This window comes from Polistes dominula, unplaced genomic scaffold, assembly GCF_049000335.1.
Source record: "Polistes dominula isolate Pdom_NZ unplaced genomic scaffold, Pdom_raw_medaka contig_32, whole genome shotgun sequence".
NCBI classification, from domain to species: Eukaryota; Metazoa; Arthropoda; class Insecta; order Hymenoptera; family Vespidae; genus Polistes; species Polistes dominula.
The window spans coordinates 3490243-3505514 of record NW_028300880.1 but is presented as its reverse complement, the minus strand read 5'-3'; the positions used below and the strand labels follow the sequence as shown (position 1 = coordinate 3505514).

General features: G+C 28.8%; 1 protein-coding gene across 1 annotated transcript; it reads right to left on the bottom strand.

Moving 5' to 3' along the window:
* Window positions 1–276: 276 nt before the first annotated feature.
* On the bottom strand, window positions 277–15064 carry LOC107073685 (nose resistant to fluoxetine protein 6). Its single transcript, XM_089175342.1, has 13 exons — window positions 14099–15064; window positions 10990–11234; window positions 10724–10917; window positions 10514–10638; window positions 10047–10274; window positions 9714–9930; window positions 8911–9076; window positions 8740–8819; window positions 8530–8625; window positions 7253–7382; window positions 6974–7148; window positions 6748–6890; window positions 277–6655 (listed from the first exon to the last, which is right to left on the bottom strand). The coding sequence occupies exons 1-13, from the start codon at window positions 14304–14306 to the stop codon at window positions 6530–6532; spliced, it is 2133 nt and encodes a 710-aa protein (XP_089031468.1). The 5' UTR covers window positions 14307–15064; the 3' UTR covers window positions 277–6529.
* Between the last annotated feature and the right edge of the window lie 208 nt (window positions 15065–15272).

Sequence of the window (15272 nt, the reverse complement as noted above, 5' to 3'; positions counted from 1 at the left end):
GTACATAAGCAATTCTTTTATATTATAATTTACTATAATTCATCATGAAATCTACAATATACTTATATTTTTTGTTTTGTTTCTTTTTGTAGAGTAATAGTCGTACTCACATTCCTATTAAGGATAATAGGAACAGGCTACGATGTTTTGATATACTAGAAACGTTTCAAGAAAGATGATAATTACCTTCAAATCCTAGAAAATGATAATTCTATACATACAGGTAAATTTATGTAATAACTTTAAACCCATTTGTTATAATATATGTTTTTGCGTTAGTATTATTCCATAAAAAATCCTTCCTACGTACTCTATCGCAGCATAAGGTACAACTTGTATATTTTTCGGTAGTTTATGTAGGACTTTTCCATTCTAGAGATACTTGTGTAGGTGACTTATAACAGAAGGGTTGTTATAGTTATTAGTTATTGATAAATAAATCTTTATGTAATATCATAATATATATTATTTAGATTATATACAAACGCTAAATAATAATGACAACAATGAAATGGAAACATTAAAATACCACAGATTTTTTTCGAAATATTTCTAGCTTTTTTTGCATATTCGAACACTAAAATACTATTTAGAATAAGATCGGCTGATACTAATATACCAGTTATATACGGATTAGGATTTCTTACTGTGATATGAATAATTATGGGGCACACATTCTATTTTTGGAGAGATACTTATGGTATGTTACAAATAATTATAAATAAATTTAATTTTTATTACTATAAAAGATTTCATTTAAACTTATTATGATTTTCTTCATTATTTTACTTACAATCTATTATGTTTATTTAAAGACAATAAACCAGTTGTTATAAGAAAAGCAGAGGGTTTTTCCGAACAATTGTCATTTAATGGATCCCTTGCAGTTGATACATTTTTATGTTTGGTCACTTACTTGTATTTAAAGAAAAAAATGGGCATGGGTATACGTAAACTCTCTAATTATTTAAATATCATTAAATTATATTTTTTTGCTTTCCTCAAAAGGTTTATAAGGTGGGACAATTTTTGTTAATGCTAAATTTTTTAAAATATCAGGAATAATTTATACACAAGTTTGTTAAGTATAAAAATGATAAGAGAAATTTCGTTATATCAATAATAATAATATTTTTTTAACCTGTATATTAGTCGTTAGTAAATATGATCCTTTGTTTTGAAGATCTGTATATAGGTTGACAATAACATAAAGCAGCAAAAAAATATTGATATAAAAAAAGAAATAAAATATACCTGCTACAGGGAATTGCAGAAAATGGCATTCTGATTTAACATGACAAGTCTTCCTCTATCATAAACCTCAACAAATAAATTATTTTATTAAAACACTGTTTGATAATATTAACATTTTCAAATAAAAATTACTAGTTTAACGAAAACAAATAGAATAGAGAGCTTTTCTCATTTTGGAAGTTGTCAATATTTATTTCCCGTTAATATTTCTAATATTTTTTGTAACCACTAAAATTAAAAATTAGAGAATATGTTTACCAAATAGAATTTTTAGAAACTGAATATCAAGAGTTTAGTAGTACTCAAAATTAAAAATATAATAATTTTAATGTATCTAATTTATTTTTCGCTACTTCTCCTATTTTAGATTGACACCTATTTTCATGATATTTATCGGATTATTGCAAATAAATACAACGTAGTACAGTAAAACTTCCCTCATTTCCATAACGGAACGTAACCACAAAAATTGTCAAAAATATTGGTTGAGAAATCTTCTTTATATTCAAAATTTCTTTAGTTTCCAGGATATGGTACAAACAATTTCAATAATTTTCGTATAAATTAATTAATATTAGGTATAACATTTCAGATCAATATAAATTTTTAAAGTGTATGCGTGGGAGTTGGTACTTGGCAGCCGACATGCAATACTACGTGATTTTAATTTTCCTATTATTCTTATATACAATATAAATATCTTTACTTTATAACTAACAGATCTTAATATATATAAATTACGTGTCACGTTGTTTGTCCGCAATGAACTCCTAAACTACTGAGCCGACTCTAATACAATTTTGCACACTGTGTGCAGTTTCATCCAACTTGAAAGATATGATAGTTTATATCTCAATTTATATTTGCAATATTATTTTATTGCGAATTATTTTTTTTATTAGCAAAGAGTGATGATTATCTCTGTTAGTTCGATCAGATTCTAACAGATGGCGTTATAAGGTAATTCGTTGACTTAAAGACGTGTGTATCGGACTGATTGTGAGCCATAGCAACGCGTGGCGAGGCACCCCTAGTTTGTATATAAAAAGAAATTTAAATGCTCTAAACAAAAACATTAGTAAACATAATTTTACATCAGGTACTTCAAAGTAGCAGCTAGTTTGATAGGTCTGTTGTTTACCTCATCGATAATGGCGTTATAGCCTACATTTATGATTGGGTTCCAACGTAAATATGAATATTATTTATTATACTTGTAATTAAATTGAACACTTTTATTACAAGCGACTTACATATTATTTGTCCATGTAATAACTTGTACATACCACTGGTCGATCAAATAATAGAACTTTTCAGCAATTAATATGTACAAGCGAATTTTAATAGAATGATATTCTTGTCCAAGTACGCTGTAATAAAAGTGTTATATAATCAAATAAATAACGTTTTATTGAATTATAGATATGGCAGACAATTCAGAATTGCAAGTGTAATGTACTATTCACTATTGATTAGAATAGGACCTTATTTTGTTGGTGCTATTTCTGCATATATTGTTGTTAAATTAAGCAATAAATTACATTGGAATAAGGTAAACAGATTATAGTAGCCATTTATTTCTTTAATAATTTTTTACCCTAAAATATGCTTATCGATGTTATTAACTTTTACTTCAATGTTAGTTATTGATTTTAGAAAACGATATTATTATTATTGTGAATTAATGTGTATTGATGGAGTTTACCAAGTTGCCTAAATTCGAGACTCGTTGTGTACATAGTTCAATAAGCTAAGAGAACATACAATTCAATGCATTCTTTAGATTTTTCGTTGTTCGGATCTTTAGTTAGACAAGAGTATTCAGAAAGATAAGTTTGTGGTCCAAAGAATAAAGACGAGATATGTTCTAAATAATAAGGATCTCGAAGTGTGGCAGACTATGGAGTTGAAGAAGTATTTCTCGTAAAGATCTCTTTTAGATCTCTCATTGCATTTGTACCAGAACTTTCGTTCAGACCAGCATTATATTCCATATGTTTTTCGTAATGTCTTTATTTCGTCTATCCTAAAATGTTTGTTATACAGCGCAAGAATGTAGATGAAAACGGGAAATTGAAAACCATACTAACAAAAAAAATTTTTATACCTGTGTTTCAAAAAAAGGATTATTTATGTTTACCTAATTTCTGACGAATTATATTTCTTTTGATAAACATCCTACCATTTTGGTGATTATTTATAACTATCGCATTCAGCATTCCGTTTTTATTGCTTGAATTGTGAAAAGTGCACATTTTATCAGCTATTCCACCCAGAGACCATACCGGTGACCTTTATTATACAAAGTAATAATATTATAATAAATAGATCCTACAATTATCTTATTCTTAATATTGTGCATTTGTCTCATTCTTTCGAGACTTATTTTTTTGAAGGTTTCATTTCTAACACGTGTGATCTGCACACATGATTTTTTATTATTATAATTATTATAATTATAAATAAGACTTTGTCTTTGCATTTGTATACAGGCGAAGTCAAAGTAAGGTAAGCTACATGTCCTATATTTTCTTGGAAAACATTCAATTTTTATTTAATATTTCTAATATATAAACTAGGGTTTTTAAGGAAGGGAAACTTTTCTTGACAAACAAATAAGGTTTTATTATCCCATCTAATAGGTTCGATCACGTGTTTTATTTCTCATTTCCACCTTATCATAGCTTTTCGCTTAGGCCAGAAGACTTTTTTTTAAATATATTTATTTAACAATTTAACAAATGCCACCAATCAAAGACAAAAAGTCTGAAATTAAGGAGAAAAACACGATAAGGAAGATTCCAAGGAGTGCAACAGAACGTGTTCGTGCATTTCGTGCACGTCAGAAGGCGTTATTAAATGTGCAGAATAATATCTTTAATGTGGGTAATAATACGTCCACTGTTAGAAATAGTGAAAACGATCATCGTAAGTCATTAATTAGCTTTCAATCAATATATTTCTTTCTTAATCTTTTCTACTCATACTAGACAAGCATAATCTCAATAGATCACTTTTGCAACATTACTTTTTATTTCCTATTTAGAAAATTGGCATCTGGATATTGTGAATTGTTATTCAAGTTTGTCTCGACCGAAAATAAATGCCGAACAGTGTCGTGAAAATCTGCAGGAAGAAAATATTAGGGAAGTTTCAAAGAGTTCGACGGAACGCGTTCGTGCATTTCGTGTACGCAGAGAGGTGTTTAGTTACTATACATATTTAGTTACCATAAGTAACTCGTTGGTAAGACGAGAAAAAATGCTCAAAATTCTAATACGACAGGGTATACCAAGACAATTGATCAACCTGCTTTAACTTTGCCTAAAGGAAACTAGGGGTAAAGTGAGGATAGGTAACAAAATGTCAGAAGATTTTAGTATCCGTGGCGGGTTGAAACAGAGGTACCAATTGTCACCTCTTTTGTTAAATTTAGTACTGGAATTCGCTGTCAAAGAACTGCATAAAAGTAAAGATGGTCTACAGTTGAACGGGACAACACAATTGTTGACATATGCGGGAGTCATATGACTCGGCCACCGGGCCTCTGGAATGCCCGGGCGGCCGGCCCCGTTATCAGCATGGGTAGACTAAACATCCTCCTGGTGCTCGATTACGATGGAAGGGCAAGGGAAGGTGCTATCCATCGCTGCCTTCGCGTCAGCGACGATCATTCTCAGTCGGGCTTCTTAATTGTAAAGACGTAAATAAATCGGAAGTATTTTAATCAACGCTTTTAGTTCGATTATTTACTTGCCTATCCGAACCAAACAAATTCGTTATCGTTATTTTCTTGCGTATTCGTAATTCTCTATTTCGGACGCTTGTAACATAACTCGGGCGATATTGCTTTGTTAGGGGACAATGAAGAGTCATTAATTAATAACGCGAAAATATTAATAGTGTGGGGGTGGTTTCAGACAGAGAGAGAAATATATATAACTGAAGATGATATAATATAGTTTATTAAATTATGATGATGTGATTTCAAGCGTTATTTACATAAGTTTACACAAAGTGGTGTGGTTACAGAAATACAGAATGCAAATGAGTTACAGATATAACACACAGATAGATACTGAAGACTACAGACTGACTAATTAAGGACAGATACAGACTGAGCAATAAGGACTGACTAAGGACAGATACAGACGGACTAACTAAGGACTGAAGACTAAGGACTGACTAAGGACACTCTCTTACTTCTTTCCACATATTTATATCAGAAATGAGCTACACCCCTTTGGAGAGGGAAGGAGATTATAAATCTTATTGACCAATAGCATAAGGATCCACCCCATAGTCCACCGATGGGTACAGCCTATAGTTTTTGGTAGTGGAAACTATGCATAAAGAAACTTGATCTGGAAAATCGGAATGTTATCTCTTTTATAGTATCGCATATGTTTACATAGGAATCCGAAATTCTTCAAAGGGTCCTGACACGGCACAAAAGGTTTTTATTGCACCAATATATCCCGATAATTCTTAGGTTTTGTTTATGGTTTTATGGCCCTCCTAAACTTTCTCTTTAGTTTCTGAATAGAGTTTTCCTTTCCAGAAAATAAAATATAACGAAAAGAACTAAATACTAGTTTTTTTCCTACAATAGATAATGCTAAAGATCTGGGACTGTAAATAAGCGCCGAAAAAACCAAGTATATGGTAACCGATAGAGTTCAGAATAGGCCTAGTACTGGAACTTTGGTCGTCCTGGATAAAACTTTTGAACGAGTCAGTAACTTTAGGTATATTTAATATCGATTATAAACCAGACGAACGAAATAAACGAAGAACTTAAGAAAAGAATCAATCTAGGCAATTCATGTTTTTATTCGGTTAACAAATTACTCAGCTCGCGGTTGCTGTCTAGGCGATTACAAATCAGGATATATAGGACAATCATCCTGCCGGTAGTCCTTTATGGTAGCGAAACGTAGTCGCTTACAAGATGAAAAAAAATTTAGGGTTTTCAAAAACAAAATTCTTCGTAAAATCTTCGGTGCAAGACGCGATGAGGAAACGGGCAACTGGAGAAAACTTTGCGGCAATGACATTTCGAGTTTTAAATGCCAATTAATGATACTTATAGAAAGTAAATAAAAACATATGCTTATTAAATAAAAATTTTTAATAAAATAATGGACTTTTTAAACAACTCACATTTAAAAAAAAAACATGTAGAAACATGGAAGAAAAGTAGTTGTATCGTTTCTTTTCATTGCAATCGTCAGTTACAATGCCAAAGAAATATTATGAAAGCAAAAAAACAGAATCATGTCTTTATATTCAAATAATCCATCACTTCCTTCATCAAGTAGATGTATGGCAATTCGAACATCAACGATACCATGTAAGAACATATGTATGTAATTACTGAGTATGCTGTAAATAAAATTATCTGAAAAATAAAACAGAATAACGTAGACGAAAATAATTAATAATTCATTCCATCAATCTTTAAAATCAAAAAATAATAAAAAAAATACATACGAAAGTTGAATAATTAAAGTGTAGAGAACTTTCACTTAAGAAACTCATAGAACTTATAACAATTGGATTTAAAAGATAAGCTGCATAAGTCAATCTACTAAATGGTATCCAAACTTTACACGAAAGAATACTATTTACTATTCCTAAAATATAAATCGATTTAATTAATAATAATTGTTAAGTAATAGTGTCGAAATGAAGAATAGAATCAGATATTTATTTATACCTCCATTATTTGTACAACATGCTATTAATAGCCATGCAATACCAATTGCCCATACAGTTCTACTGAGAGCAATGTAAATAGCAGCAGTTAAAACTGATATTCTTCTTTTATATAATCCAAACAGTACTAATAAATTACATAAACTGGCCAGTATCGAAAAGAGTATTATTGTTTTCTAAAATCAGTTTTAACAACATTAGTGTAAACATCAACATCATCAAGAAAATAATATGATAATGAAGTATTTGTAAGCGCTAAACGATCAGAATATTTGTTTACTCTTTTCCATAATAATTTGTTGTTTAATTTGACAACAATATACGCAGTCATCACACCCACTATGTAAGGTCCTATCCTGGTCCATGGTGAATAGTATAGTACGTCCGCTAAATTTATTTGCTTATCCATTCTGTAATACAATCCAACGTTAAATTATTAATCAATTACGTTGTTCATTAAAGAATACTTTTACGAAATTATCTATCTATATAAATTCGCTCGTAAATATTTATCTTCAAATAAAATAAAGACCATTTCTGCAGTCATTTACGAAAATATTTGCACACTTGCAATGAAATATATTATTAATTATAATAGGTATAGTATAGAATAATTATCAACATATTATTAATATTTGATGTGTCTATGAATCTCTAGATTATGAAGGAAAAGTTTCAAGCATTCTGAATATATGTTTAATTGTTATGCTTAAATGATGACAGTTATAATACTCAAAGTATGGAGTTTTATATAACTGAGCGTTACAGAAAAGTTAGTAAAGAGTATACACAATTGTTAACAAGATTTTACTCGTTTCAAAGTTAGTCATATTAAATATTAAAAACATCAAAAATATCTGTTCAGATACTTTATGCAACAATCCAAGCCATCTTTACGTTAGTAAGTAATAAATCCAAATTATTGAATATATATTGTTCGATTTGCCTAAAAATTTTCATGACTAATAAAAAAAGTTAAACCTTCAATCATTGTTAATATTATATTTATATGTGTTGTGTAATGAAGTTAATATAGTAAATAATATATTTCATAGCAAGTGTTCCAATGCTTTCCTTAGTCACAGTAGTTAATGGAATAATATGGTAACTAATGCGTAAGTCGCTATTAAAAAAGAGTTAGTGTCTTTAATACGCAAATAAAGGATATGTATTACTACAAAAAGTTAGTACAAATCCCGATTTTGTTGAAAATTGAATTAAATGTATTGTAAGTCTATAAAATGTCAAGCGAGTTTCATCCAATCTAAAAAATATGCTTAAGTTGACTGCGTTTAGAGTCGGATTATAGGTTACTCGAGTTTTCACAGCCAGTTTAATTAACAATAGTTTAAGATTCCCCACTTCAGCATAAAACACAATTGACTAAAACCTATTTTACAGATTAAACGAAACCATTTTTGTATTCTGTAAAATAACAAAGCAATGTGTGAAATCCTTCTCATTAAGTACAATATCCGTTTTAGGTAAACCTTCTATATAATGCTCGTAAAGTATACATTACCATATACATGAATAATTATTAATATTGATATTTACGTAGGAATAAAATTATAAATGTATGATATGTAGCCAGTAAGAATTATTGACGAGGTAAACAGTATACCCAACAAACTAGCCGCTATTTTGAAGTACCTGAAATGCAATAATGCTTGATTAATTAAACTCTTTTTTTAAGTTTCTTAATTTCTGCCTAATATAGATTTTTTAAGTAAAAACAATGTTTTATAAAAATATGAGTTTACTTACGTTGAAGATAAAAATAACAGAAAATTTATTATAAGGAAGTACTGCATATCGTTCGCCAAGTACCAACTCCAACTCATACACTGCAAGGATCGATGTCGATAATTAATATTATATCGATTATTCATTAAGAATACGAGAATTATAAAAATTGCTGTTATTGTAAGTCCATACCAAATCTTGTAGACTAAAAAGGTTGTGAATATAAAGGATATTTCTCCACCAATATTTTTGACAATTTTCGTGGTTACGTTCCGTTATGGGAAAGAGGGACGTTTTACTGTACCACGTTGCACTTATCTGCACTAATCCGATTAATACCATGAATGTAGGTGTCAATCTAAAATAGCAGAAGTAGCAAAAAAAGTAAGATATTTTAATTGATTATATTTCTTATTTTGAACCAATTTATGCAAGTAAACCATAAAGTTTTCTAGCACTTTTCTTGATTGACTAAAATTTTAAAAGAAATTTGTGTTTGTAAAGTTTCTAATTTTAATTGATTGGTACAATTAAAATTTATTGAGATTTTTTTTCCCTATCTTCATACTATAAATATTCCTAGCAAAAAAGAATTTTCTAGGTTGATTTATACTTTCATTACATTTTATAGAATAACCGAAGAATTCGTGAAAGGCATTCTACTTTTACACATTACCTATTTAACGTAGAAACTCTACAATATGCCCGGGCGGGTATTGCTCAAATAATTCAATAAAATCATATTTTTTTTCTCTTTGTTTTTATAGTCATATTATTTAATATTAGCTTTTAAAAGTGTTATTTACCTATCCACACATATAAATTTTTTTGAACAAAGAATAGTTTTTCTGAGCGATCAATGTACGGGACATAATTATTTTTAGTATATTTTGTAAAATAACAAAATTATACTTACCATGCTTAGATTTGAAAAACCTTATACATAAATTACTTCAATGATATTAGATATTTGGCATTTAAAAAAATGGTCTTACCTAATAAACCTTTTCAGGAGAACAATAAAATATAATTTTATTATATTTAAATAATCATTCAGTTTACTTATATTCTTGCTCATGTCTTTTTTTACATACAAGTATGCGACTAGGAAACCACCAATATAAAAAAATGTATCAACTGCCAGCATTCCTCCATTGTATATTATTTGACCCAAAAATTCTGGTTTTTTTTTTAAACCAATTGACCGGTTTTCTTTTAATAAAAATAGAAAAATGAAGATAATGATAATGTATAATATTAAATAAATTTAATTAAAATATCTTTTGAGAAAGTTACTTAAATTCAATCTTAATAATTAAAAACTTTACCTACAAAATCCTTTGAAAAGTAAGATACATGAATTAAAATAATCATAATCATCGTAAAAAATCTTAATCCGTGTATAACCGGAATACCAGCATTCTCAGATTTCATATTAAATATTCTTTTCGTGTTTGAATATGCAGAAAAAGCTAAAAACATGTTCCAAGGAAAACTTTGGTATTTTAGTTTTTCCGGTTGATCAATATTATTATCGTTTATCGCTAGTGTGTCACCTGAAACGATAATTATTATGATAATAAATATTCAATTGTATTTTCTCAAAAGTTATCTACAATATCACTTTATCATTGTTACTAATCACTTAAGGTCTCCTATGAACTACAAGAACTTACAGGAGGCCATAATTAATCTCTAAGCGATAATAAAGTATAAACAAAAGATTTTTTAAGGAATAATTCAAGCACAAAAGTATATTACAACATATGTGTTACAAATTATTAAATACACTTACCTCTTGCTTGTAAATTGTCTCGGTCTTGAATATATTTGTAATGTTTCTTTAATTGTTTTTGATATGTCAGAAGATCGTAAGCCGTTCCTATTATCATTAATAGTAATGTGAGTATGATTATTGCTCTAAACAGAAAACAAAAACAAAATATAATTATATTCTCTATTTTATAAGGGACTATCGTAAATTGTAAAAGAATTATTGGTATACGTCATTGTAATAAATGTTCCACTTAATAACCATCGATGGTCATCGACTAGATCTCTTACTTCAACCAACGTAAAGTCTGCTGAATATAATTCGCCTTTAAAAAGAGTTCTATTTCTGAACAAGATTTCTAGAAGAGTAGAAAGATGGTCCTTCGAACAGGATTCTGGTAAGCACATACCTAATATTATCAAATCCTATAAAGAAAAATTAAAAAATAAAATTAAATTTTTAAAATAACTTGTGTTTTATTCTTAATAGAAACTTACTTCTTCGGGCAATTCGAAGTGATATTGTAAAGTGCTATTATGTCGAAAATTAGCAACAAAAAATTTCACTTTGAATGGTGGAAATTCCTCCTCCATATGACGATATTTTGAATAGTTTCGTAATACGTCTGGCGACAATTCATAGGGCTCTCTGTTTCCTGCATCTTCGCATTGACTTCTGCTACCCAACCAATAATTATTGCCATATATAAATCCTGATCTCGGTTCGCCGCTAGCATCGATTACTAAATAAAAAAATAAAATACTAAAAAAATAATTTTTTTTAATAAATAGTTTCATTTCTGTAATCGTTATATTTTTGTATATATTCTATTTCGAATTTTTATACAAGTTATATTAGCAGTTACTTTTACTTAAAACATGGTCGAAATTTTATCCTAAATAAAAAAATTTATTTCTCGAAGTTGCCTATTGCGAATATTTATTATATTTTGATTAAAGTGATTCACCGACATCACATAAATGTAAACTTTATAAAGTTGAGTATTCATCTTTTTCAGTCAGCTACATTTTATTCTAAAATATGGGGCATTTATTGTCAAATCAATAACTTTTGATCTCGACCAATTTCGATTTAGCTACAATTTTATTATCATTTCCCACTTCATTAATAACGGCAAAGTTTTCGCCAATTGATAACTACAATAAAGCTTCAGATTATCTAGTTACCAGATATTTTAAAATCAAAAGCATTGTAATAACTCTGCAGTTTCATAGCTTTATACTAAACAGTAATAGATGTTTTTTGTAAGAAATTATTCTAATTAAATAATATACTGTTCGTAAGTTTTTTAAGCAACCCAGGAAATTAAAAAAACATGTATGCAGATCACACGTGTTAGAAGTTAAACCTTCAAAAATCTAAGTTTCAAGAGAATGATACTAAAGTAAAGTTTCAAGAGTAAGATAATTGTAGGATTATTTTATAATATAAAAAATTAGAAAAAAATTTTTTTTCTATATTTGTAAAATAAGTTATATTATAGTTTTTTTATTAGATTTATAATAGCAAATAATATTTGTTTTTGTCACGTGTCCAGTTTATTCTATTTAAAAGCTTTTCTATTTTAATAAAAAATTAGTATAAATTTCCTAAATACGCAAACATTATAATTAAAAAACATGTTTTTGGATATTTATAGGAAAAATATTTTACAGTGTTGTCTAATTCTTTTTTCTCTGATGTATATTGTAATCAATTTTTTTGTGTGTGTAAAATACTGCAGGCAATACAATTATTATATTCTATATATTTCGTAATTGTTATTTATAATACTTGCGAAATAGTTAATTTAATATAAATTTTTCAATAAAATAGAAACATTTTTAAATAGAAATAGAAAAATAGAAATAGAAAAATAGAATAGAAAAATAGAAAAGAAATGACACATATATGTATACCTTCCAGACTCACACAGATTTACAAAGATAGACTTCATATCTTCTTTCTTTATTTCGACCGTCGGTTCGCTTGAACCTTATACTTTTGTCGCATACCTACGTGCTTATCTCTGTTTATTCTTCTACCCTTCTACCACTCCTACCTACAAACAATTTGAGTATCGAAATAATATGTGTCCATGCTTCGCAGTATGCAGTCGCTTACAAACGCACACATATACAACCAGGAGCGATAACTACGAAGCAGAGCATAAAGACGAGACCGAGAATAGGAAAAACTATATAGCTATATTCTGTCTCATTCTTTCGCAGGCTCAATCCTATATATTTTTCTCTATTTCTCTTCTAACTAAATATCGTTGCTGTTGCCTAGAAGCCCATCGCTCCGTTGCCTGACCCACCCGCGTTTTATTTTTGTCAAATCACTCCCTATACTAAGAAGTTTTCACTTTAATAAATTGTTCATTTTATCTACTTGAAAAATTGACCATTGCAGTCTTTTTGTAATTATAATTCTTAATAGTATATAGTTAAACTAAAGTTTTTAAATAGATTTAAAAATATTTATGTAGGAAAGTTTTAAGTGTAGAAGAATAAACATAGGTAAGCGTGTAGGCGACGAAAGAATAAAGGACAAAGAAACAGATAGTCGAAATAACGAAAGGCGGTGTAAGGTTCGTTCTTCGTAAGTTGTTAAGTTGTGTGTGTGATTCTGTGTGAGTCTAGAAGGTTCTCGAGCGATATGGATGTTTTGTTTATTGCATCGGACCGGACGTTTGAAAAATTCTAAAGCAATGCGGATAAATATAAAGAGACGCGGATTGAGGCGAAGGGCAGTCAGTAGTCAGTCGTAACAGTCGCAGTTGTAATAGAAGTCGTCATCGGTCGCAAGTCATTATCAATTTGTAAGAGTGGAGTTGCTTTTCTCAGTTGTTTTCGTAAGATTGTGAGGCTACTATTGTATTTTTTCTAATACCTATTTTAAATATATCTTATCAGTAGGATTAAACTGAGTGTATGTTAACAAATATTACGCCGATTAAGATGGGCTGGTCACGTAACTCGCATGGGGAAGGATCGAGCGGCACATAAAATATTGGTCCATATACCAAACAGGAAAAGACCACTGGGTAGCCCGAGACATAGATGAGAGGATAATAGTAAAAGGGGCCTAAAAGAAATAGGATATGAAGACCGCGAATGGAAGGATCGCGTTCAGGGACGGGAACAATGGCAGGATTTGGTATTTGCGGCAATGAACTTTCGAGTTCCTAATGCCAGTTAGTAATAATAATAATAAGAATAACAAAAATTTAAAAAATATGGAATTACATTCAAAAAAGTGTAATTTCTTAAAGAATCTTAGTTCAGTTTTTACCAAAAAGATTTCGAACAAAGTTTCTCACGTTTTATAAAAGCCTTTTTCTAAATAAATATCTAATGTAATATTACTTTTTAAATAAATTAAACTTATTATTTGCTGTGTATAAAAGTGTTTCCCTTCATATTCCTATCCCTGCAATATTGTTCCTCCTTTGAAGTAAATAACCATGCATACTCATATATACATCAATGCTCGACTAAAATAAGCATTCCAAAATCTCGTTTATAATTAAATAAATAATTATTTTCTACAATTAGTGATTAAAGTCTCTAATAGAAGATATTATTTCGTACTTTCTCATACCTTTTAAACTCCATAATTTTTGCTGATCAATGGCTTGTCGAAATTCAGTAAGTTCCTTTCCACATTGAGTTGAGTTTAAGAGTTCTGCGTTTGATAACATTGCATAAACAGGCAATGCATGGATCTTCAATTCTCTCATTTGATTTGCTGTACAATAATTAAGAAAAAAAAGCAATCCTGCGAGTAATTTGAACCCTGGACGTGCCATTTTCACAATTTGATGTTGTTCTGTTGTACATTCGTTGTATTTTTTTTAATTCATGTAGAATACTTGTCAAAAAAATTCAATTTTTAGGCTACTTTCACTTATTTGAATAGTATATCTATTATTGTTACACTGAACAAAAATATAAATAATACAAAGTAATAACTACATAAATATTTAAAAGGAAAAAAACATGAAAAGAGAAAATATACAAATGATATTACTTGAAACCATACTCGATTGATGATACACGACGAACGTGAAAGAACTAAATGAACCTGTTGAAAAGTTACTACACAACCCAAGTGAAAGTATATTGCTGTTATATTTCCTAATCCAAAATTTTACGATGCGCGTGCACAGCGACATGAGATTAATAGCATAAAGTTAGTCGATAAATCTCCTTTAAGTTTAGCGTGGATTGCTATCTAAGTTCAAGATATTTATTTTGGCATTTCTAAGTACACAACACGTGTTTATATCGATACAAGTAAAACTTATTTATGTATTTTTAATTATTGCATACTGTGATGATTGATAATAATAAAATAAAATAACTGTGAATATCTTCAAAAATATTAGTTGTTTGTGAATATTAATAATAGAAGTTGTTTGTATAATCTTATTTAAAGTATTTTTGTATCATTGAGGTTAACTGAGGTATGTATATTTGTTTACAATATTTAAAAATTGTTACTTTATTATTTAATGAATATTTGTATTTAATAAATAAATAATTTATATTAGCAAAAGTTTTTTTTACTTATCGTTAGCTATTCTCATTAATTAAATATTTCTATTAAATAAATAATTTATATTCTACTACTTTATCACGTCGACAACATTTAAACTTTTCCTTGACCTTTTAAAATCGAATGCTTCAAAGGTCGATAACTTTTGAAAAAGTAATTATTGCAAATAAATTGAAAGTAACAAAAATTCGATTTATATAACAACTTGATAACCTTG

Bases quoted from the DNA above. Each gene is read 5' to 3' on its own strand.
- LOC107073685 (XM_089175342.1), bottom strand. From the start codon at position 14,306: ATGGCACGTCCAGGGTTCAAATTACTCGCAGGATTGCTTTTTTTTCTT. The intron at 10,918-10,989 runs GTAAGTTTCTAT...TTTTCTTTATAG, and splicing joins ACTTCGAATTGCCCGAAGAA to GATTTGATAATATTAGGTAT. The intron at 7,149-7,252 runs GTAAACAAATAT...AACTGATTTTAG, and splicing joins ACAAATTATTATGGAAAAGA to AAAACAATAATACTCTTTTC.